The 24599-nt window shown below is 37.6% G+C and overlaps 2 protein-coding genes across 4 annotated transcripts; one reads left to right on the top strand and one right to left on the bottom strand.

Annotated features, from left to right (window-relative positions):
- Nucleotides 1-18210: 18210 nt before the first annotated feature.
- On the bottom strand, nt 18211-20095 carry LOC104000125 (ubiquinol oxidase 1a, mitochondrial-like). Of its 2 annotated transcripts, XM_065093914.1 has the most exons (5): nt 19846-20095; nt 19434-19771; nt 19189-19317; nt 18492-18980; nt 18211-18406 (listed from the first exon to the last, which is right to left on the bottom strand). In XM_065093914.1, the coding sequence occupies exons 2-5, from the start codon at nt 19620-19622 to the stop codon at nt 18347-18349; spliced, it is 867 nt and encodes a 288-aa protein (XP_064949986.1). In that variant the 5' UTR covers nt 19623-19771; nt 19846-20095; the 3' UTR covers nt 18211-18346. The 2 variants fall into 2 exon arrangements, with proteins under 2 accessions (XP_064949986.1, XP_009420361.2); XM_009422086.3 differs by lacking the exon at nt 19846-20095 and having other exon boundaries at nt 19434-19832.
- Nucleotides 20096-20514: 419 nt separating this feature from the next.
- Nucleotides 20515-22600, top strand: LOC104000134 (polyamine transporter PUT1-like). 2 transcript variants are annotated; one of them, XM_018824659.2, is made up of 2 exons: nt 20515-20697; nt 20969-22600. In XM_018824659.2, exon 2 carries the CDS (start codon nt 21005-21007, stop codon nt 22448-22450), a length of 1446 nt encoding a protein of 481 aa, XP_018680204.2. In that variant the 5' UTR covers nt 20515-20697; nt 20969-21004; the 3' UTR covers nt 22451-22600. The 2 variants fall into 2 exon arrangements, with proteins under 2 accessions (XP_018680204.2, XP_009420373.2); XM_009422098.3 differs by having other exon boundaries at nt 20846-22600.
- The last annotated feature ends 1999 nt before the right edge of the window (nt 22601-24599 follow it).

Below are 24599 nucleotides of genomic sequence, written 5' to 3'. Positions count from 1 at the left end.
CATGAAGAAATGCTATTTTCACATCAAGTTGCTCAACTTCTAAATTCAAGCGGGCAGCTAAACCAAGAACAACTCGGATAAAGGACATTTTCACAATTAGAGAAAATATTTCTTCAAAGTCAATACCTTTCTTCTGACTGAATCCTTTTATAACTAGTCGTGCCTTGTATCTTTGTTGTGAGCTATTATTTTCAGAATTTAACTTGTAAATCGACTTATTCTTGAGAGCTTTCTTCTCTTTAGGCAACTTTATCAAGTCATAGGTATGGTTCTCAAACAAGGATCTCATCTCTTCTTGCATGGCTTTAACCCACTCATTCTTATGCTCATGTAGAATAACTTCTTGGTAAGTTTCTGGCTCTCCCCCGTTAGTAAGCATAACATACTCATGTGGAGGATATCTGGTAGATGGTTGTCGCCCTCTAGTAGATCTTCTCAATGGAATCTCAACTGGTTGTGGAGGTGCTTGTTCATTTGGTTCAGCATCATCAACTATAGGAGTATCATCACTTACATTCTCACCATAATCTTGTTCATCTCCCTCATGATCATCATGAACTACAGGTGAAGGAATTGGACCCAAACTCTAAGAAATATAAACAGAGATTTCTGGCTTCTCAACATTATCACCATCGTCAAACAATTGGTCTTCAAGAAACACAACATCTTTGCTTCTAATAATCTTATTGTTTATTGGATCCCATAATATGTACCGAAACTCTTCATGACCATATCCCAAGAAGATACATGCTTTTGTCTTACTATAAAGCTTGGACCTTTCATCTTTGGGAATATGAACAAATGTTTTACACCCAAAAACTCTCAAATGATTATAAGATATATCTTTTCCTTTCTATACTCTCTTTGGAACATCACCTTTCAGAGGAACTAATGGAGAAAGATTTATCAGGTTAATTGTAATTCTCATAGCCTCCCCCCAAAATGACTTTGGTAACTTGGCATGGGAAAACATACATCTAATCCTTTCTTCAATGGTTCTGTTCATCCGTTCTGTCACATTGTTCTGCTGAGGAGTTTTAGGAACTGTTTTCTCAAGCCTGATACTATAGAACCTGTAATAATTCTCAAAATGACCCTTGTACTCGCCACCATTATCTGATCGAACACACTTTAGCTTTCTGCCAGTTTCTTTTTCAACACTGACATGAAACTCCTTGAAAACATCGAGTACTTGGTCTTTAGATTTCAAAGCAAAAGCCCACACTTTTCTAGAATGGTCATTAATAAAAGCAATAAAATAAAAAGCACCTCCAAGAGTTCTAGTTTGTATAGTACAAACATCAATATGAACTAAATCAATAACATCTGATCATATAAATGATAGATATGTATGAAATGCAACTCTATATGTTTTTCCAACTAAGCAATGATCACAAGATTTAAGGGATGTACCTTGCAACTCTAGTAAGAACTGTTTTCTAGCAAGAGTTTGAAGTACTTTCTCACTGATATGACCAATCCTCTTGTGCCAAAGATCGATACTTTCACCTTTTGAATTTCATTAATCTCTCCTTTGTGTAGCTTAGCTTCCATGACATAAAAATAGTTAAGCTTTTTTCCTCTTACCACAATTAGAGAACTTTTAGTTAATTTCCATTTGCTTTCACCAAAATAATGTACAAAACTCTCATCATCAAGTTTGCATGTAGATATCAAGTTAAGACGAATATCTGGAATATGTCTTACATCTTTGAGTATCAATTTGCTCCCAATACTGGTCTCCAATCAAATATCTCTAATGCCCACAATCTTAGATGTACCACTGTTTCCCATTCTAACATTACCAAAATCACCAGCAGTGTAAGATCTAAAGAAATCACCATGAGAAGTAATATGAAATGAAGCACTAGAGTCAATTACCCAATTACTGTCCTAAGCTATAAGACTAACATAACTATCATCACAAACAATAGTGATATTACCTTCAGTAGTAACTATATTAGTCTCTTTCTCATTTTTCTTCATTTCATTCTGTTCTCGCTTCCAAAACCTACACTCTTGTGACCTGATCTGTTATAGTGAAAACATTTGATATCTCTTCTAGACTTGGATCTTCCTCTATAACCATGTGGATTTCTTCTATGACTTCTTCCATGTCTTTCTTATTTTTCAATAATAAATTCCTCGAAAGAAGATTCACCATGTTCTTTCCTTCTAGCGTCTTCATTTAGCAAACTGTCTTTAACCGTATCTAAAGTTAGATTCACCCTGTTCTTTCCTTCTAGCATCTTCATTTAGCAAACTGTCTTTAACCATATCTATAGTTATAGTCCCCTCTGGCATGGAGTTACAAATTGTCCCTACATACGTTTCCCAACTTTCTAGTAAAGAGCTAAGAAGTAATAATCCTTACATCTCATCATCTATATTCATTTTCATAGCACATCATCTATATTCATTTTTATAGCAACCAGCTTGTTTGCAAGACTCTGAAATAGGCTTCTGTGCTCAACAATATTATCACCATCTTTATACTTCAAATTTTCAAGCCTTCTGAGGAGAGAAATTATATTTCCCATTGTCTTTTTCGTAAAGAGATTTTCTAACATTTGCCAAATAATATCAGCTCTGGTTTCATCTGAAATATGCTCATGCAAGTTTATATCTATTCATCTTCTAATATAGGCAATAACTTTTCTATGTTGAGCTTCTCATTCTTTATCGTCTATAGTAGAAGGTTTATCTTTAACCTTGATGGACTTATACAAATCTTTGTAATAAAGCAAATCTTCCATTATACGCCTCTAAGTAGAATAATTTGATGAGTTAAATTTAATCATACCATCTAACTGCTCTATTTCAATCACATAAGGAAAAACTAGCACCAAACAACCTGTTGCTCTGATACCACTTGTTGGGAAAAACCTGTTAAAACGGAATAATTATTTTCCCTCTTTGTGTATCAAAATGGATTTCTCATCAAACTACCAACTTGATATCAAAATGGAAATATCAACCAGCACAGCATAAACAATTGAGCAATAAATCAATCACACAGTGAGACCAAATATTTAACGTGGAAAATTCAAATGTGGAAAAAACCACGGGACCGTAGTCTACCTCAAAATTCCACTATCAATAGTAATGATAACATGTTTATAGTAAATTTTTTCTATAATAACTAGAGGATCACAATAACATTAAGAACATAGATCTTGGCTCAAGAATAGCATATCATTATCACATATGATGGATCTCCTCGTAAGAGAATTCTAGGTCTCACAAAGTAAGTATAGCAAGAAAGTACCTTAGAGAGGATAAATTGTAGATCAACACCGTTAGGATTGTAAAGTTTGCTACGAGGATTCTCCACATAAAATTTGGGCTAAAACTCTCAATATTTAGCCACTGATCGTCAAATAGAAAACTCAAAATCCTAATTTTTCTCCTTTTTTTTTCTTAATCTTTTCTCTCTTCTCTTTTCCTATCTCACATTTTTCTCTTTAATTATTGATTTAAATTTAATAGACTCAATTGTCCAAGCTCACGTATAGACTGGACCAACAATCTCTTCGTTACTTAAACCAAAGTTTGTATTTCTTCTCCACCGTTTTCTTACTTTATTAATGAAGTTCATCAAAAAATTTTGAAGCCTCAAGAGGAATCCGATAAAGGAATCTTATTTCCCCAATTCTTTTTATTGTTGTCTAACAATTACTCTCTTCCATGATATGACTAACAATGATATGATCCTCCCTTTCAATTGTTTGGGTGTCAAAATTTTACATCGAATGTTTGCTGATCATATGATTATTGCTATTAGGTGGAACGACGGATCTTATAGAAACCTTGTTAAGGCTTTTGATCTCTACTCTATCACTAATTTAAATATCAATAGAACTAAATATATTATTTTTTTCCCCAAGTAATGTGACCCCTCTACCAAACACGACATATGTCACCTCTTCAACATGAAAGTGGGGTCTTGGTCCATGAAGTACTCTCTTATAGTTAACTCCTAGAGAGATTCTAGATTATTCCTGCCGATAAAGTCCCTAACGAGATTCAAGGTTGGCAGAAAAATTTTACCAATCAAGCTGGTAAGAGTGTCTTGATCAATGCTATTATTAATTCTATACCTTTTTACTATCAGTATTTTTTTAATAGAATTATACGTAAGATCAATCAAGTCTCAAAAATAATTTTGAGGGTAAAAATAAATCCAACCAGGGCTGTAACGTTATAAATTGGAGTCCCAGGGGGTTTAAGCATTAGAGATCTAAACATTATCAAGAAGGTTATGATGACTAAGATATTACTGAGAAAAATATTATTTTGATTCTCTTAATATTTTGATAATTCTCTTAATATTTTCATACTATGTTATTATGATTCTAAATGATAGAAATGATACTATGTTATCATTTGATGCTTTTTAGCATAACAGACAAGACAGCACTAGGGCCGGTTGGAAGATGATATGAAAAAAAATGTGTAGTTCCCAAAGTTTGAATCTTCCTTTGGAGGTAGTCATGGGAGAGATATCCTACCACTGAATGGTTCTCTAAGTTCTTAAACTAGCACCTATTTGTCTACCCTGTTTACTTAGAACAGTTAGGATTTTGCCCACCACTTCTTTGTTTATCCAGGACAAACTCCTAATCAAATTTTAGTTCTTTTTTGAGTGAAAAATTGGTAAATGGTTAGAGTAGAAGAGAGGTCAATCCCAACTCTCTCTCTCTCTCTCTCTCTACATCCTTTGGAACCATTAGGATGATTGCCATTTTCTAAACTGTAAGACCCAAATTTAGTCATGATGTAAGATGCTTATTTTAACCAATGAGGACATGAATGTGATGAATCAGCCTAAGGGAGATGAGGCAAATTGGATCCAACAGTAGCTCATGTGCCGCTCTTGTAATTTCGATTTCTCTATTGAAACGGTTGCATCTTTTTCGTGTGTTAATGACGTTGTAAGGTTGGGTTTCGTTCTCTAAGCAGTAAATCTAGTCGCAGCGGGGTGTTGGGCTGACAACCCATATTCCATTCAAGATAGGTTTTATATTAAGGGTAGAAAAAGATAACAACTATGTAGTTTTTGACCGTCACGGGATTCTAAAGAAAAGGAGGAGAACAAGACAGAAAAGAAAAAGAAAGAAATGGAAGAAGATAAGAACAACACATAAAACAGAGAGACTGTTCTCAATCATCTAATAGTGTCTTCATCTCAGGTTAGATCAAATCTATAGTAAATTCTTAATGTGATTACTTGGGAAGAATTATAGAGGATTTAGATATTGTGCATAGTGACGTGATCATTGTATCCCAGTTATTCTCTTATGATTGTTGCTAGGGTTTTGTGCAAGAGATTGAGATTTGTATATTCATTATTATTATAGTGGATTATCTCTAGTTTGCCCCATGATTTTTACCCTTCACATTGAAGGGTTTTCCACGTATATCTTAGTGTTCTATTTTATTGTGGTTCCATTTAATTCCACTGTGTGTTATGACCTGCTAGTATTTATTCATATACAAAGTTTATTTCTCTTTATATCCCATCAACTAATATCATAGCATGGTTGTGGTGATTTAATTTTTGTATTTGAACATGAAGGCCAATAATGTTTCTCGCATTATTAGTTTAAATGAAAACAATTGGATAATATGGAAACAAAGAATGAAATATCTCTTGTATTGCAAAGATTTGTATGGACCTTTGCAGGGGATAGTGCAAAACCCACAACTATGACAAATGATGAGTGGAAGAGGTTAGATCGAAAAATAATTAGGTTTATTCGATAGTGGCTTGATGATAATGTCTTTTACCATGTTTCTACTGAAAATTCTGCATATTCTCTTTGAAAAAAATTGGAAGGTCTCTATGAAAGAAAAATAGCTGGTAACAAAGCTTTTTTTATTAGAAAACTTGTGAACCTAAAATATAGAGAGGGTGCTTCTATTGCTGGGCATTTGAATGAAATATAGAGTATTACTAACTAGTTATCCTCTATGAAAATGTCTCTTGAGGATGAGTTGTAGGCATTGTTACTTCTAAGTTCATTACCAGAAAGTTGGGAGACACTAGTGGTTTCCCTTAGTAATTCTGTGCTAGATGGTGTTATTACCATGAGTCAAGTAACAAGCAGTTTGTTGAATGAGGAGTTGAGAAGAAAGAATTCAGCAACATCTCAGAATGATTCAAATGCACTTATCTCAGAAAACAGAGGAAGGTCAAAGTCTAGAAGCAATTCACGCATTGGCAGAAGCAAGTCAAGATCAAGAAAAGATATTGTTTGCTATAATTGTGGTGAGAAAGGACATTTCAAGAATCAATGTAAGCAACCTAAGAAGAACAAAAAAAAGAGAAAAGAAGTGGAGTCTACGGAGTCAAAGGATAATACTACAGCTATAGTGCAGGGTGGTGATTATTTAATTTTGTCTCATTTTGATGATATTTTTTCTTATGTGTGTTAAGATCTTGAGTGGGTGATTGACACAGATGCTTCTTACCATGCTACACCACGGAGGGAGTTTATTACTACATACAGGTCTAGAAATTTTGGTGTTGTCAAGATGGGCAACTATTGTTGAATCTCGGATTTTGATGATGAAGTCAATTGTAATTTGTTATCTAATCCATATGTTAAGATAAGTGTGCAGGATTAACTATGATAGAAGTAAGACATGCAGTAGGAGTTACGTCGGAGTCAAGACCATGATCACGTTGGGGGTTCGAGAGTTCGAAGGAAGTCCGAACGGTCGTCGAAGATTCTACGGGAACAAATCCGAGAAGTCCAGGAGATTGCCAAAGAAGCTCGTCGAAACTCACCAAGTGGATCGTCGCAAGTCCAGGAGTTTGCCGGAAGTCCGCCGGAGCATTGCCGAGGGTTCGTTGGAAGTTCGTCGAAAGAAGCGATTGACGCACCGGAGCAAGATACAATATTAATGTCTTAAATATCATAGTTAGCATGTAGATTAAGTTAGGAATGGGAGGTGATCTCATTAACTTAATCTTGGGGCAATTAGGCCCATGACAAACCCAAATTGGGCCGAATGGATCAGCCCATTCGGACTCAGAATTCCTGGCCGATGGTGGCACCGCCTAGGAGCTCAATCTCCTAGGAATGTTGGGCGGTGGTACCACCCCTGTCAGGCGATGGTACCACCCGAGCTCGGTCTCCGAGCAATGCCAAGCGGTAGTACCACTAGGACCCCAAAAATCTAGGAGATGACATTTTTAAGCTCCAAATTCAAACCAGTTGGGGCATATATAAACCCCACCCTTTCCTACATGAAAGGGCACCGAAAGCTTGCATTTATTCTGAGAATTTGAGAGCTTAAAAGTGTTGTAAAAGGCTAGAAGTTCTTCTCCCTCTTTTCTTCTAAGTTTTGATCATTCAAAAGAGGAGTGAAAATCTGTAAGGGTTGTCACAACCCTAAGCCCGTCAAAAGGAGTAAAGCTGTAAAAGGGTGGTTGGCCTTCACCTATTGAAGGAAGGCCTCTAGTGAACGTCGATGACCTCGTCGGAGGAGGAAGCCAAAAGTGGATGTAGGTCAAGATTGACCAAACTACTCTAAATCTCGGTTTGCATTTACATTCTCCTATTTATATTAACTGCAAACTGCCTCCGTTATTTTATATCAACTATACTTCTATTTCGATCTTATGTTAAAGTTCTTTCTGAAACGGTTTTCATCGAAAACAGATTTCTTCGTACGAAAATCATTTTTGAACTAACGAAAGTTTTCCGCTGCACTAATTCACCCCCCACCCCCCTCTTAGTGCTCTTGATCCTAACAATTTGTCTCAGAGCGGGGTTAACTCTCAATCAGATTAAAACCCAAGAGAGATGGTATACGCCGGAAATCAAGAGGGCTACTCTATTACACGTCCACCCATGTTCAATGGGACGGACTACACCTACTGGAAGACCCGAATGAGGATCTTCCTTATTTCCATGGATTTTGAACTTTAGAATATTGTTGAAAATGGATTTTCAAAGTTTGCTCTTCCAATGATCAATTGGAATGAATTGGAGAAGAAGACTTTTGCTTTTAATGCAAAGCCTATGAATACCTTATTTTATGCACTTGATAAAAACGAGTTCAATCGTGTTTCGATTTGTGAAACTGCATTTGATATTTGGCATACACTCGAAGTGACTCACGAAAGCACAAGTAGAGTGAAAGAGTTAAAAATCAATCTTTTAGTACATTCTTATAAACTTTTTTGAATGAAACCGAGTGAGACCATAAGTGACATGTACACCCATTTCACGGATGTCGTCAATGGTCTAAAAGGACTCGGTAAAAGTTTTTCAGATTTTGAGCTCGTCAATAAAATTCTAAGATCCATTCCAAAGAGTTGGGACCCTAAAGTCACTGCTATTCAAGAGGCTAAAGATTTAAATAACTTCCCTCTTGAAGAATTAATCGGGTCATTAATGACCTACGAAATAACTTATAAAGCTCATGAAAAGCAAGAAGACATCCTTCCAAAGAACAAGAAGGATATGGCACTTAGAACTCTAGAAGACCACTGGAGAGAAAACTCAAGTGATGAGGACTTTGACGATGACTTGACACTTCTAATAAGAAATTTTAAAAAATTCATTAAAAAAATAAATTTAAAAATAACACTAAAAATAAATTTGAACCAAAAAAGGACCAAGTTATTTGCTACGAATATAAGAAGCCGGGACACTACAAAAGAGATTATCCCCAAGCCAAGAAGAGAACACCAAAGAAGAAGACGCTTAAAACAACATGAGATGATTCAAGCACGTCCGAAGAAGAGGAGTCCAACACCGAGCAAGTTGCTAATTACGCCCTAATGACCATCGGAGAAGAGGTAACGAATTTAATTGATACAGATTTATCATTTGATGAATTATTAAATATCTTCCATGACTTATTTGATGAATGCAAAACAATTAGTAGAAAATATAAATTATTAAAAAAAGAGCACGTTAGCCTTATTAGTAATTTTGATAAATTAAAAACTGAATATCATAATAGTTTAGCTCCATGTATAAAATGTCATGATCTAGAAACTCTCTAAAAGGAGAACTTGCTACTTAAAGACACCTTGAAGAAATTCGAGGTTGGTAGCAAGTCTTTAAATATGATCATTACAAAAAAGAGTCACGTTCCTAAAAGAAGTGGAATCGGATTTGTAAGAAGTTCACACCAAAATCCAACCACCTTTATTAAAGGCCCTATCTTACATGTTCGGCACCAAAGCAAATATAACTTTTGTTGCAAACATGGACATTGAACTTATCATTGTTCATTCAAGAAAGTTAGTCCGAACAAACTGATTTGGGTTCCTAAAGGAACCATGATAAATTCTATGCAACATGATAAATAATTTAGATCAGTTTTTGAGGCACTCAAAAGTAAATGGGTACCTAAAAATCATCCTTTCTTGTAGAAACATACACCATCACAAGCTAAGAGCAAGAGATGGTACCTCGATAGTAGATGCTCAAGGCATATGACCGGAGATCCATCTCAATTCTCTAAGCTCACTAGCATAGATAAAGGTTATGTCACCTTTGGAGACAACAACAAGGGTAAAATCATTGGCAAAGGAACCATATGTAACAAATCCAACTTCTTTATTGAAGATGTTTTGTTAGTTGATGGTTTAAAACATAACCTCTTAAGCATTAGTCAACTATGTGATAAAGGATATATTGTCAAATTCGAATCTAATGCTGGTATCATTGAAAAACCACACAAAAACATCTATGATTGCATTAAAACAAAATAACGTATACACCATTGACATCAATGATCTTTGTAATGAAATGTGTTTCTCAGTTTTGAATGAGGATGCTTGGCTTTGGCATAGAAGATTATGTCATGCTAGCATGAAACTAATCACTCAAATTTCATCCAAAGAACTTGTAAGAGGAATTTCTCATATCAAGTTCATCAAAGATAATGTGTGTGATGCTTGTCAATTAGGAAAATAAATTAAGGGTAGCTTCAAATCTAAGAACCAAATAAGCACCTCTAGACGCTTGCAATTGATCCATATGGACTTATTCGGACCAATCTCTACATCAAGCCTAGGAGGTAGCAAATATGCCTTTGTTATTGTAGATGATTACAGTAGATACATATGGACTTATTTCTTGAAACACAAAAATGAATGCTTTAGATATTTCACCAAGTTTTGTAAACTTATTCAAAATGAAAAGGATTCTATGATTTCATCAATTAGAAGTGATCATGGTTGTGAATTTCAAAATCATGATTTCCAAGAATTTTATGAATTTAATGGATACAATCACAACTTCTCTACTCTAAGAAATCCGCAACAAAATAGAGTTGTAGAAAGAAAAAATAAAAATTTACAAGAAATGGCAAGAACCATATTGAATGAACATAGCCTACCCAAATATTTTTGGGTCGAAGCCGTAAACACTACATGCTATATTTTGAATAGAGTTCTAGTAAGACCCTTACTCACCAAAACTCCCTATGAGTTGTGGAACAATAAAAAACCCAATGTTTCATATTTTAAAGTTTTTGGGTGTAAGTGTTTTATCTTGAATGAAAAAGATGCCTTAGAAAAATTTGATGCTAAATCCGATGAAGAAATTTTTCTTGGTTATTCTTCAGTTTCTAAAGCTTTTTGTATCTTCAATAAAAGAACTTTAATTATAGAAGAATCCATTCATGTTGTTTTAAATGAGATTTCTGAAATCAAGAAAAATGATTTTGATGATGATGTTAATTTCGATTCTTTGAATTTAAATGAAAACCATTCTCCAACTAACAACTTGGATGCATCCACTTCCGAAACATCCTTACCCAAGGATTGGAAATATGTAGATGCTCATCCAAGGAGCTAATCTTAGGAGACACATCTAAGGGGGTTCAAACACGTTCTTCTCTTAAAAATTTTTGTGCCAACGCCGCTTTTCTCTCCCAAATTGAATCTAAATGTATTGACGAAGCCATGAAAGATGATTCATGGATTATCGCAATGCAAGATGAGTTAAATCAATTTGAGAGAAATAAGGTGTGGAAGCTTTGTTCCTAGGCCAAATGACCATTTAGTTATTGGTACTAAATGGGTCTTTAAAAACAAGCAAGATGAATATGGTATCGTGGTTAGAAACAAGGCTAAATTAGTGGCCAAAGGTTTCAACCAAGAAGAAGGTATCAATTACAAAGAAACCTTCACTCCTGTGGCTCGATTAGAAGCCATAAGGATGCTCCTTGCCTATGCTAGTAATAATAATTTTAAGTTGTTTCAAATGGATGTCAAAAGTGCTTTTCTTAATGGCTTTATTTCTGAAGAAGTTTATATTGAACAACCTTCCGGATTTGAAAATAATAGCCTCCCTAATCATGTATTTAAATTAACTAAAACTCTCTATGGTTTAAAACAAGCCCCACGGGCTTGGTATGAGAGACTTGGTTCTTTTCTTATTAAAAATAATTTCATAAAAGGTAAGGTCGATACTACATTGTTTATCAAAAAATTTGAAAATAATTTTCTCATTGTTCAGATTTATGTTGATGATATTATCTTCAGTTCTACGAATGAATCTCTTTGTGAATCTTTTACTAAAACTATGAATCTCGAATTTGAAATGAGTTTGATGGGAGAATTAACCTTCTTCTTAGGCTTACAAATTAAGTAACTAAGCAATGTCATCTTTATTAGTCAAACTAAATATGCTTTAGATTTACTAAAAAGATTTAATATGGATAGCTCAAAAGCTATCAACACTCCTATGAGCACCTCCACTAAATTAGAAGTTGATGAAAGTGGAGAAAGCTTCGATTAAAAAACTTATAGGGGTATGATAGGAAGTTTGCTTTACCTCACTGCAACTAGACCAGATATAATGTTCAGTGTAAAATTTTATGCTAGGTTTCAATCGAACCCTAAGATGTCTCATCTCAAAGCAGTTAAAAGAATACTTAGATATCTTAAAGGTACCATAAATCTAGGATTATGATATCCAAAAACCGAGAATTTTGAGTTATTTACTTATATTGATGCGGATTTTGCTGGGTGTAGACTAGATAGAAAAAGCACATCAAGAACATGTCAATTTTTGGGACATGCCCTTGTCTCCTGGTCATCTAAGAAACAAAACTCAGTTGCACTATCAACAATCGAAGCTGAGTATATTGTAGCTAGTGCATGCTGTGCACAAGTTGTATGGATGAAAAACACTTTAGAAAATTATAAAGTTCATCTTAAAAACATTCCCATTAAATCTGATAACATAAGTGTAATATGTTTAACAAAAAATCTCATTCAACACTCAAGAATAAAACATATTGATATAAGACATCACTTTATATGAGATCATGTTACTAATCATGATGTAATTATAGAGTTCATTGATACTAAACATCAACTAGTTGATATTTTTACAAAGCCTCTAAGTGAAGAACAATTTGATTTCATTAAAAGAGAATTAGGAATGTTGATGTGTTTGAATGCATGAACTTATTAAAATTATTTTTCGGACTTTCTTGATTCAATGATCAATCACTTAATACTGTGATGAGGAGTTTACACGATTACATGTCTTAATAACATGTTGGAAATTATGTGTTTTGGATACAAAAATTTTCATGTGTTATTTTCATGAGTGTATTTGAAAAACATATGACAAAAATGTGTCCGAATACATGAACTTATTAAAATCATTTTTTGGACATTCTTAATTTATTCCCTTAATTGTTATAATAAAAATTTTACACTATTACATGCCTGAATAACATGTTGGAAATTATGTGTTTTACAAAAATTTCCATGATCATGAACATGTTTTATCTTCATGATTATGTTTGAAAATCTATAGCAAAACCATGTCCGAATACATGAAAGTGTTAAATTTTATTTTCGGATTTTCTTGATCCTAACATGATTTAGTATTTCTCTTTCGGACTTAATGAAGCTTTCATGAGCCTAAATGATTTTATATCAATATATCAAGTTTATTTCATATCAATGCTCCATGATTTTTGACATATGAAAATGCATCTCTCATAGATTTATCTTGAATCTTTAATCGAGAAAGGGATTTGATGAAATGATTCTTTCATATGAATTCCTTCTTGATGAAGGAAGATTTCCTTCTGAGATAAACACTTGCATGAATTTAATTCACATGCATATCTTGATCCGTGCAAAAATGAAGCGTGATTTAATCTCTTATCGATTTTAACTTCATTCAAGTAAACTCACAAGTGACTTTCCTCCTTCATGCAAAAAGATAATGACAAATAAAAAGGAAGAAGTAATGAAAGCTATCTCCATGTCATGTTTTCCTTGAGATGTTTGTATAATTGGTATCCTATCACTCATTGTTGAAAAATAACCTAAATCATTACCGCACTTATGCTTAAAGTTTGCTTAAATAGTTCTCTTTTTTGTTGATGACAAAGGGGGAGAAATACATGGTAAATTGATGATAGAATTACTATGAGTGTCATATTTGAATTATGTTAAGATATCAAAAACTTGCATCGAAATATATGATAAATTAGTAATAGAATTGCTATGATTGTCATATTTGCATTATGTCATATTTGCACTATGTTAAGATATCAAGAACTTATATCGTAATTTTACATGTTTATATCTTACCATATGATAATTGCTACGATTGTTATCTTTCACATTTGAAATGTAAAACCTGAAAATGGATATCAAGCCTTGACATCATTTTTAGAGAGATACATCATGATAGAAATAATGATGGGAGTATTGATAAGGTTAAACGATCTTAACTTATTAATATGTCTCTTGAATTCAAAGGCTTTGAATTCAAGAATGACTTATCTCAAATATGGCATATAGATAGGGGGAGTTAAGGTTAACTCCGTTATCAATTGATTGTCATCATAAAAAATGGGGAGATTGTTGAATCTCAGATTTTGATGATGAAATCAATTGTCATTTGTTATCTAATTCATATATTGAGATAAGTGTACAGGATTAACTATGATGGAAGTAAGACATGCAGTAGGAGTTACGCCGGAGTCAAGACCATGTTCACGTTGGGGGTTCGAGAGTTCGACAGAAGTCCGGACGGTCGTCAGAGGTTCTACGGGAACAAATCCGAGAAGTCCAGGAGCTTGCCAAAGAAGCTCGTCAGAACTCGCCAAGTGGATCATCGCAAGTCCAGGAGTTTTCCGAAAGTCCGCCGGAGCATCGTCGAGGGTTCGTCGGATGTTCGCCGGAAGTTCGCCGGAAGCTCGTTAGAAGAAGCGATTGATGCACCGGAGTAAGTTGTAGTATTAATGTCTTAAATATCATAGTTAGCATGTAGATTAAGTTAGGAATGGGAGGTGATCTCATTAACTTAATCTGGGGGCAATTGGGCCCTTGATAGACCCAAATTGGGCCAAATGGATCAGCCCATTCGGACCCAAAATTCTTGGCCGGCGGTGGCATCGCATAGGAGCTCAGTCTCCTAGGAATGCTGGGCGGTGGTACCACCCCTATCAAGGGGTGGTACCGCTTGAGCTCGGTCTCCAAGTGAAGTCAGGCAGTGGTACCACCCCTGTCAAGCGATGGTACCGCCTGAGCTCGGTCTCCAAACAATGCCAGGCGGTAGTACCGCTAGGACCCCGAAAATCCGGGAGATGATATTTTTGAGCTCTAAATTCAAACCAGTTGGGGCCTATATAAACCCCACCCTTTCCTGCATGAAAGGACATCGAAAGCTTGCATTTATTCTCAGAATTTGAGAGCTTAAAAGTGTTGTAAAAGGCTAGAAGTTCTTCTCCCTCTTTTCTTCTAAGTTTTGATCATTCAAGAAAGAAGTTTTTCGATGCACTAATTCACCCCCCCCCCTTAGTACTCTTGATCCTAATAACTATGGCACAACAGACATCATTAGCATGGGTGATATCCATTTAAAGACCAACCTTGATAGCAAGTTGGTGCTTAAGGATGTGAGGCATATGGTTGACTTGAGGCTGAATTTAATTTCAGTTGGCAGGCTAAATGACGAAGACTATGATAGTAGATTTCTTAGAGGGCAATGGAAGCTCAGTAAGGATTCTCTTGTTATAGCTAGTGGAAAGAAATGTCACACCTTATATAGGTTGCAGGCTAAAGCTTGTGGTGAGCAGTTAAATGCTACAGAGAAAGACTTCTGCATGGAGTTATGGCATAAGCGATTGAGACACATAAGCGAGAAGGAGCTGCAAGCTCTTTCCAAGAGAGAGGTATTGCCAGACCTCAGAGGTACACATTTGAACCCTTGTATTGATTGTTTGGCTGGTAAACAACATAGAGTTTCATTTACTAGTCCTACTATATCTAGAAAAATGAATGCCTTAGACTGTGTTTATACAAATGTATGTGGTCTTTTGAGGACAAAAACTCCTGATGGATTTGTTGATGTTCTTAGTATAAGTGGTGCACTTTATTTTGTCACTTTTATATATAATTTTTTCAAGAAAGTTTGAGCCTATGTTTTGAAGACTAAAGATCATGTTATTAATGTCTTCAAAGAGTTTCATGCCAGGATTGAAAGGGAGACAAAAAGACAATTGAAATGCATAAGATTAGATAATGGTGGTGAGTACACAAGATTATTGCAGGTCACATGGGATCCAATATGAGATGACAGTTCCTAGTACACCTCAGCATAATGCAATTGCAGAGAGGATGAATCGCACCATCATGGAAAAGATCAGATGTATGCTTTTACAGGCAAAGCTACCCAAAAGATTTTGGGATGAGGCTTTAGGGACTACAGTTGATGTGATCAACTTGTCACCATGCACAGTCCTAGATAGTGATGTTGTAGAGTATGTATGGTCAGGGAAAAATATTTTTTACAAGCATTTGAGAGTGTTTAATTGTCGTGCATTTGCACATATTCCAGACAATGAGAGGTCCAAGCTGGATGGTAAGACTAAAAAATATATTTTTCTTGACTACTCACATGATCAGTTTGGTTACTGGCTTTGGGATCCAAAAAAGCAGAAGTTGTTCAAAAGCAGAGATGTAGTCTTCTTTGAGGATCAAACCTTTGAAGATTTGAAGAAAAAGACACCAGCCAAATCTTGTGCAGAAAGATTGGCAGATTCTAACCCAGTTACTCCTCCAGTATATCAGGGTGATGGGGAGATGTGCAGGAAGATGGTGTAGAGCCTGATGTTGATCTACTTGTAAGACATGTTGAGCAAGAAGAAGTTGGAGAGCAACTTCCTACAGAACCTTAGTTAAGAAGATCTTCTAGATAATGTCAACCTTCCAGAAGATACTCTACAGATGAGTATCTGATACTTACTGATGTAGGTAAACTAGAGAGTTACCAGGAAGCAGTTAAAAGTGAGTAGAAAGAGAAGTAGTTAGTTGCTGTACAGGAAGAGATTGATGCTCTTCAAAAGAACCACACTTATGATTTGGTACTACTATCAAATTGAATGAAGGCCTTGAAGAACAAGTGGGTTTTTAAGTTAAAGACTCAAGAATATTGTTCTCAACCAAAGTACAAAGCTAGATTGGTTGTGAAAGACTTTAGTCAAAAGAAATGTATTGACTTTGAAGAAACTTTTTCTCTATTATTAAAATTTCTTCTATTCGTGTTGCTCTTAGTATTGCTACTAGCCAGGACTTGGAGGTTGAGTAGTTAGAACTGAAGACAACTTTTCTTCATGATGATTTAGAGGAGAAAATTTATATGGAGCAACCAGAAGGCTTCAAACTCAAATGTAAAGAGAATTTTGTCTACAAGTTAAAGAAGAGCTTGTATGGGCTAAAGCAAGCTCCAAGACAGTGGTATAGAAAGTTTGATTCATTTATAACAGAAAATGAATATAAAAGAACGACTTCACATCATTGTGTGTACATCAAATGGTTTGGTGAGAATTTTATTATTCTCTTACTTTATGTTGATGACATATTTATTCTTCGGAAAGATATGTCTAAAATTGACAAGTTGAAGAAGGAATTAAGTGAGTCTTTTGCGATGAAGGACATGAGGCTATCAAAATAAATACTGTGTATACAGATTTCTAATGACAAAAAAAATAAGAAGATTTGATTGTCATAGGAGAAGTACATCGAGAAGGTATTGGAAAGATTCAATATGAGCAATGCAAAACTAGTTGGTTCTCTTGCAGGTCACTTCAAGTTGTGCTCAGAATAGAGTCCGTCAAGTGATGAGGAGAAAGAAAAGATGCAAAAGGTTCCTTATGCATCAGTAGTTAGAAGTTTAATGTACGCGATGGTATGTACGAGGTCGGACATTACATATGCAGTGGGTGTTACTAATAGATTTCTTGCAAATCCAAGAAAAGAGCATTGGGCAGTAGTGAAATAGATTTTGAGATACCTCAAAGGGAGCTCTAAGGTTTGTTTAAGCTTTGGAGGTGGACCACCTGTGTTGACAGGTTACACAGATATAGATATGGCAAGAGATATAGATACGAAGAAGTCCATATCAGGTTATGTACTTACTTTTGGAGGGGGAGTTGTGTCATTGCAATCCAGATTGTAAAGGTGTATTCCTCTCTCCACCACAGAGGCAGAATATATTGCTACTACAGAAGTATGCAAAGAAATGTTATGGATGAAAGAATTCTTATAAGAATTAGTACTGAAATAAAAAAATTATGTGGTGCATTGTGACAACCAGAGTTTCATCCATTTGTGCAAAAACCCAATATTTCATTTCAAGTCAAAGCATATAGATGTCAGATACCACTAGATTTGAAATGTATTTGAAGAGAAGCAATTGCAGCTCTAGAAAATTCACATACATGACAACGGAGCAGATATGTTGATAAAAACCTTACCAATAGAAAGACATGAGATATGCCGACAACTGATCAGTATAACTTCACTTTGAGGAGTCATATGACAACCTCCCTTATGGGCTGAAGGAAAAAATTATTGGACTGACAACCCATATTCAGTCCAAGATGAACTTTATTAACCCACAGCTCACCCCTTTTAACTTAATCATAATTTATATTATAAGAGATGTGATGACTATAAAAAGAGACAGAAAAAGACAACTAAGCAATTTTTGACAACCACGAGATTCTAAAGAAAAGAAGAAGAATGAGACAGAAAAGAAAGAGAAAAAAAAAAGAAAACAAAAACAACATAAAAAGACTATTTTTAATAATCTAACAATGCCTTCATCTTAAGTTAGATTAGATCCATGAGAGATTTTTACTGTGATTACTTGAAGAGAATTAAAAAAAATTTAAATATTATATACAGTGACGTAATCCTTGTATCTCAATTATTCTTTTAATTATGATTCAATAAAAATCGAAAATATTTCTGCTGGAAGATAAATCGAATTTATTTATAAACAGTTTTTCTACTCGTCTGGCAGAGCACAGAGACGTAACACCTAGCAGCAGTTCAGTGATAACCTAACGGTGCAGGTATATCCTTGAGTTCCATCCCCCGGTAATGGATGTCCTGCGATCGCCAACCAGAAGCATCTCAGTAACATTAACCACATATGTATACGCTTCGGAGAGTGGAAGGCAGGACAGAAACATACCGAAGCGAAGTGATTGACGTCACGATGGTGCGCCTCATCAGCACGGACAACCATGACGACGTCCTTCAGCGTGGCATCGGCGGGGAGGCGCCAGTAGTCAATGGCGATGGCGGGGGCGGGGACGTTGTCGATCTCACCGGCCTCCAGGTCCCTGAGGAACTCGGTGTAGGAATGGATGGCCTCCTCCTCCAGGTATCCCGTCACGCGGTGGGCGAACCTGGGCGAGACGAGGTAACCGAGGAAGTATGCATTGAAGAAGACGCCCTGCACGGCGATCACGAGGGCGCGCTCGTACCACCGAGGCTGTGCCACCTCCATGAACGTCATCAGGTGCATCCGCTCGTTCTCCGCCTCCTCCAGCAGCGAGCGGATCCACCCGCCGCTTTGTTCGAAACGGCGGAGGGAGCGGAGGTGGAGGAGCATGCCACCCACCATCCCCGGCACGGCCGCCACAGTTTCCAACATCATCGCGCGGCACCCATACCTCCTCTGTTTTGGGCATGCAGTAAGTTACCCGCAAACTCCTACAAACCTTTTAAAAGACTACCCCAAACCAAAGCTGTGATTTGACACCCGAATTAAAGGGAATCTCACCGAATAGTAAATTGATTGCTTACTGTAAATACAAGGGAAATCGTATCTTCCTATTTCTTGGGGAAGACGAAAACTCTATCGGAGAAAAAGCGGCGTCACGTACCTGGAAGAAGATGTCGGTCGGGACTCGGAGAGCTTTTACCATCCAGTAAGCGAGCTTGTCGAGGAGCGTCGCGGGGACGTGGTGCTTCTTGAGATCAATCGAGGTATCCGCCTTGTACGTCTCCCACGGCTGCGGGATGTAACATATATTCTCGTTCAGATGACTAGCAATAGCATTAAAGATCATATAGGAAACAGCGACGAGGAGAACGAAAGAACATGGTTGGATGAAAAAGGATCGCTTACCATGAAGCAAGACCACCTCCAGGGGGTGCCGTCCTCCTTGATGATCTTGGATGGCTGGATGCCCCAATAGCTCGCAACGGCCTTGCGCTCGCTCGGCGGGACGGCAGTCGGTTCCCTCGAAGCGGCAGAAGGCTTCGCCTCCCCTTCCTGCTCTCCACCGAAAGCCTTAGCCGCCGTGGTGCTGGTCATACGTACGGGGAAAAGGCGCACCAGCACGGCTGCGGGCGACCGGGCGGGCGCCAAGGAGGCGGACCCGGAGAGGAGCAACGAGCATGCCGGCTCTCCAGCGGAGGCGGAGAAGAAGAGGCGAGGACCGAGGTGCCGGAGCAGCGTTGACCCTGCCATGCGCGAACTCATCCTTTGAAGACCCAACGAGAAAACAAAGTGCAAGGCAAAGAAGAGAGATGATTACCATGTTGGAGCCAGCCTGATCTTATATGGCTGCGACACGGTAGACGTGGAGTGCGTCATAGCTGCCGTTGACTATGAAGCTGGCCGCGCGCAGCGCCGTTGCGAGGCGGCCGTGTCTATCTCTAGGAATCAATTGATTGGACACGTGGCACGTGGAGTAAGTGGTCTGGCCGTCTATGGCGGTGGTGGGAAGCTTCAAGGAGTCGAGAACGTTCGTTCACGTTCCCGCAATCTCCTGGTGCTCCTGATTCGTGTGAACACCACTGGTGTGAGGATGATGGTGATGCAAGTGTCCGAACTATCAGACCGTTCGAGTTGTGGGGTTAGTCCTCCATCCACATACTGGGAAATACGATGCGTGCACGGGGCAGTTCGGTAATTTGAAGGGGTGTAGTTTCTTGGGCCGCAAGGCTGCAGACCCATCGCGCGGATGACCAACGCTTCATCGCACGATAAGGTCCGTTGATATTTCCGCCTCGAAATGAAGCTCCTGCTGAGGAGAAATGGCAACCGCCCAAATCGACCACCTCGTGATGATCATCCGAGTACGCGTTCGCTCATGCATGCACTTGGCGAGTCGGAACACGTGTCGTCCACCATCATCAACACTGCCGAAATCTTCCCAGCACCGGGACCCGCAACGCAAAAAAATAAAACCGGCACAGTAGGAGAAGGATTGCAGTCCGTCGGTGAGACACAGAAGAGTGAGTGATCCTCTGGTATGGTCGTTTCCAGCTACACCACTTCTCCTTGTAGCGTCCGTCGCTGCAACTCCTCGGGATGGCAAACAGGCAGCAAAACGAAGGGCATGAAGTCTGAAGAAATCGGGCTTATGTTATAGCCGCTAATTGTGGTTGGTTTACTTACTTTGGATTTCAATTACCTTTTTTTGCTTCTTTTTCGTATTATGACATTAGGGAAGTGAAGAGGACTCATAAATTTAGATGCCTGGTTTCAAATTGAAAACTATAGATCAAACCGATCTTTTCTTTCTCTTGAAGTCGATGGTCACTGCTGAGAATAACCTGAGATGCACAATTACCCTGGAAGAACTTCCATTCCTAGTGCTTTTGTCTAGATGATCCTACGACGTTTGTGAAGCATCACAGCATTGCATGCATCAGATGCAGGTCCCCCTGGGAGAGTGAAGCTAAGGTTCGATGGGCGAATTTGCCTGTCCCCAGTTCCAGAGCCTCGGTGAAAGATATCCAGTATTGGAGAAGCTGCAGAAGGTTTCCATCGGACCTCTTGTGTTTCTGATCTTCTACGAGGTCTCCGGCGGTCCTTTCGGTATAGAGGATAGTGTTCAGGCGGCCGGTCCTCTCCTAGCGATCCTTGGGTTCCTAGTTTTTCCGGTCATATGGAGCATCCCGGAAGCACTGATCACCGCGGAACTGGGCACCATGTTCCCGGAGAACGGTGGCTATGTGGTGTGGGTGTCCTCTGCGCTGGGCCCGTTCTGGGGTTTTCAGCAAGGTTGGATGAAGTGGCTCAGTGGCGTCATAGACAATGCCTTGTACCCGGTTCTGTTCTTGGATTACCTCAAGTCAGGCATTCCGCAAGTCGGCGGCGGCCTGCCGAGAGCTTCCGCGGTGTTAGGCTTGACACTCGTCCTGACCTACATGAACTACAGGGGCTTGACCATCGTCGGATGGCTAGCCGTTCTGCTCGGGGTCTTCTCCATCCTTCCCTTCATCGTCATGGGATTGGTGTCGATGCCGGAGCTGAGGCCGAGCAGATGGCTGGAGGTTGACTTACACGACGTCGATTGGAATCTGTACTTGAATACGCTCTTCTGGAATCTCAACTACTGGGATTCAGTAAGTACCTTGGCAGGGGAGGTTGATGATCCCGCTAAAACACTGCCAAGAGCCCTCTTCTATGCAGTGATTCTGGTCGTTGTCGGCTACTTGTATCCTCTGCTGACGGGAACCGGAGCCATTCCCGTGGATAGGGAATCATGGACAGATGGATACTTCTCCCACATAGCAACAACTCTCGGAGGCGTTTGGTTGACATGGTGGGTGCAGGGTGCCTCTGCATTGTCCAACATGGGGATGTTTGTGGCTGAAATGAGCAGCGACTCATATCAACTTCTTGGCATGGCAGAGAGAGGAATGCTGCCGGAGTTCTTCAGCAGGAGGTCCCGATTCGGGACTCCTCTCATCGGGATCCTGTTCTCTGCATCCGGAGTCCTGCTGCTGTCATGGCTGAGCTTCCAGGAGATAGTTGCTGCAGAGAACTTCCTCTACTGCTTCGGGATGCTGATAGAATTTCTCGCCTTTGTGAGACTAAGGATGAAGTACCCAACAGCATCCCGGCCTTACAAGGTGCCTCTTGGGACCGTCGGTAGCATTCTGATGTTGGTTCCTCCGACGTTGCTGATACTTGGGGTTTTAGCTCTTTCTTCGCTCAAGGTCGCAATGGTGAGCATCGTCGCTCTCCTCATGGGATTTGCGTTGCAACCTTGTCTGAAGTATGTGGAGAAGAAACGGTGGTTAAGGTTCTCCATTAGCCCTCATCTTCCTCATCTTGGAGCTACTACTCAAGATGAGAATGCTGTGGAGGCTCTGATGCCGGTCTTGCTTGCAGATTCTAGAATCTAGCTACCGCCAATCTCTAACAGGAGGATATACCTTTCTTCTTCCAACTCCATATCAAAGCTAAAATGTTGTGCGTTTGCTTTCTCGGTAAATCGAAGTGTTGTGGTCATTGTGAGGATTATACATACTTAATAACTTGAATATTACTGACAAGATCAATGTGTTGCTACTGTTCGAGCATAGAAATGCAGCATTTTTCATGCAGGGATACATTAAAAGCTTTAAGAATACTCAGCAAGTAAGCTGTTGAGAAAAACATGTTAAAACGGAATATTTTTTTCCAGCACAGCATAAACAATAGAACAAATAATCAATCACACAGTGAGATCAAATCTTTTTAACGTGAAAAACCTAATGTAGGAAAAATCACGGGACCGTAGTCTACCTCAAACTTCCACTATCAATAATAATGATAACAGGTTTACAGTAGGTCTTCTCTAGAATAACTAGATGATCAGAATAACATCAAGAACATATATCTTGACTCTAACATACCATAACGATGGATCTCTCAAAAGAGAATTCTAGGTCTCACAAAGTGGATATCGCAGGAAAGTACCTTAGATAGGGTAAACTGCAGATCAACACCGTTAGGATTATAGAGTTTGCTGCAAGAATTCTCTACTTAAAATTTGGGTCGAAACTGACAATGTTTGACCACAGATCGTCAAGCAGAAAACTCAGAAACCTACCTACCTACCTAACTAATGACAATGATCGATTTCCTTGGTAAATATCATTAATCTCTTAAACTCACAATGCTCGTATGATTGACTTTGGAGATCTCATTAGCTATTTCATTTTATAAGAAAGTCTATCATTTAAACATAAGATTAATTTTTAATTATTGTTATGTTTAATAATTTAATTTCTTTCCAAATATTCACAACCAGTCTCATGTACTAAATTCGAAGGAATGATGCATTAATTGTATTATTTTGAAAGGTAAGCTAGTTATAAGATTTATGTTTGGTTCTGACTTAATCAAAAGGAGTTAAGTTCAAGCCTCAGTATTTCTAAACACTTTCATAACATACCTTTTTATCAAATTGACTAGTGCATATATAAATTAAAATGCTACTTAATATGATGATAATTAAATAATATACGGATCAGTAAGTAGTTTCTCCATTTTTCTTATTCTCCCACCTCCGTCTTCTCTCTCTCTTTTTCTTCTCAATTTATTACTTTTAATTTAGGGGTATTAATTTTTTATAAAGGAAATGAAATGTCAATTTATTTCTTTTAATTTAGGGGTATTAATTTCTTATAAAGGAAATGAAATGTCAATTTATTACTTTTAATTTAAGGGTATTAATTTTTTATAAAGGAAATGAAAAGGTGATGAGTAGGATTGTTAACTATTTAGATAGGGTGACAGTGAGGATAGGGATTCTTCATTTGGGATGAAGAACTACAATTCTCTATATTCTCCTGATTAAAAATTATAATTATTATAAAATTAAATAATAATATTAAAATTTATAAATAATATTAATATTAATATTTGTAAAATTTACATGTCATAATGATATTCAAATATAATATAAATATAAATAATAATATTTGTTGATATTATTTCATCTAATTCAATCAAATCGAATGACTCACGATTAACTAGTAATTGGCTCAATTAAAACTTAATTGAACTTGATTTGAATTAGCGAGCATTTGGCCCGCCCAACATGTCACCGGGTGGGTATAGGTATGAGAACAGGGTGGGGAGCACTTTACTTATTATTGTCCCATAATTACTCAAGTAATAAAGAGTAATCTCCATCCTCATTTATTCTCCCATATTTAGTGGTGAGAGGTTAAGAATGTTTTGAAAGGAAAAAGCATTTACAAGTATAAGTTTATATTTTTGTCCATGAAAGATTTTTAGTTACAAATGGCTCTTTGGATTTGATTGAGGTAAGATAGTTGAATTTACATTGGTGTCCACCTGAGGATGAGTATGGAAAGTAAACCATTAGGTATGATTAAACCGTCGATATCGATCCCAAGCCTAAATGAAGATGATGGAGGGTTATGTTAGGTCACTAACAACTAATTGGAGGGTTATGTTAAGTCACTAACAACTAATGTAAAACTATATTAGATCTTATGAATATATATTTTAATCGATTTCAGTATAGAACTAAGCCATCAC

The sequence above is a fragment of the Musa acuminata genome, chromosome BXJ2-1 (genome assembly GCF_036884655.1).
Source record: "Musa acuminata AAA Group cultivar baxijiao chromosome BXJ2-1, Cavendish_Baxijiao_AAA, whole genome shotgun sequence".
Taxonomy (NCBI): Eukaryota; Viridiplantae; Streptophyta; class Magnoliopsida; order Zingiberales; family Musaceae; genus Musa; species Musa acuminata.
This window is presented reverse-complemented; position numbering and strand designations above follow the sequence as displayed.

What these genes read in the sequence shown, in the direction of transcription:
- LOC104000125 (XM_009422086.3), bottom strand. Translation starts at nt 19,790, where the DNA reads ATGAGTTCGCGCATGGCAGGGTCAACGCTGCTCCGGCACCTCGGTCCT. An exon ending in GGAGGTGGTCTTGCTTCATG is followed by an intron (nt 19,318 to 19,433) that starts GTAAGCGATCCT and finishes TACATCCCGCAG; the next exon opens with CCGTGGGAGACGTACAAGGC. An exon ending in CGACCGACATCTTCTTCCAG is followed by an intron (nt 18,981 to 19,188) that starts GTACGTGACGCC and finishes TGCCCAAAACAG; the next exon opens with AGGAGGTATGGGTGCCGCGC.
- LOC104000134 (XM_018824659.2), top strand. Translation starts at nt 21,005, where the DNA reads ATGGGCGAATTTGCCTGTCCCCAGTTCCAGAGCCTCGGTGAAAGATAT.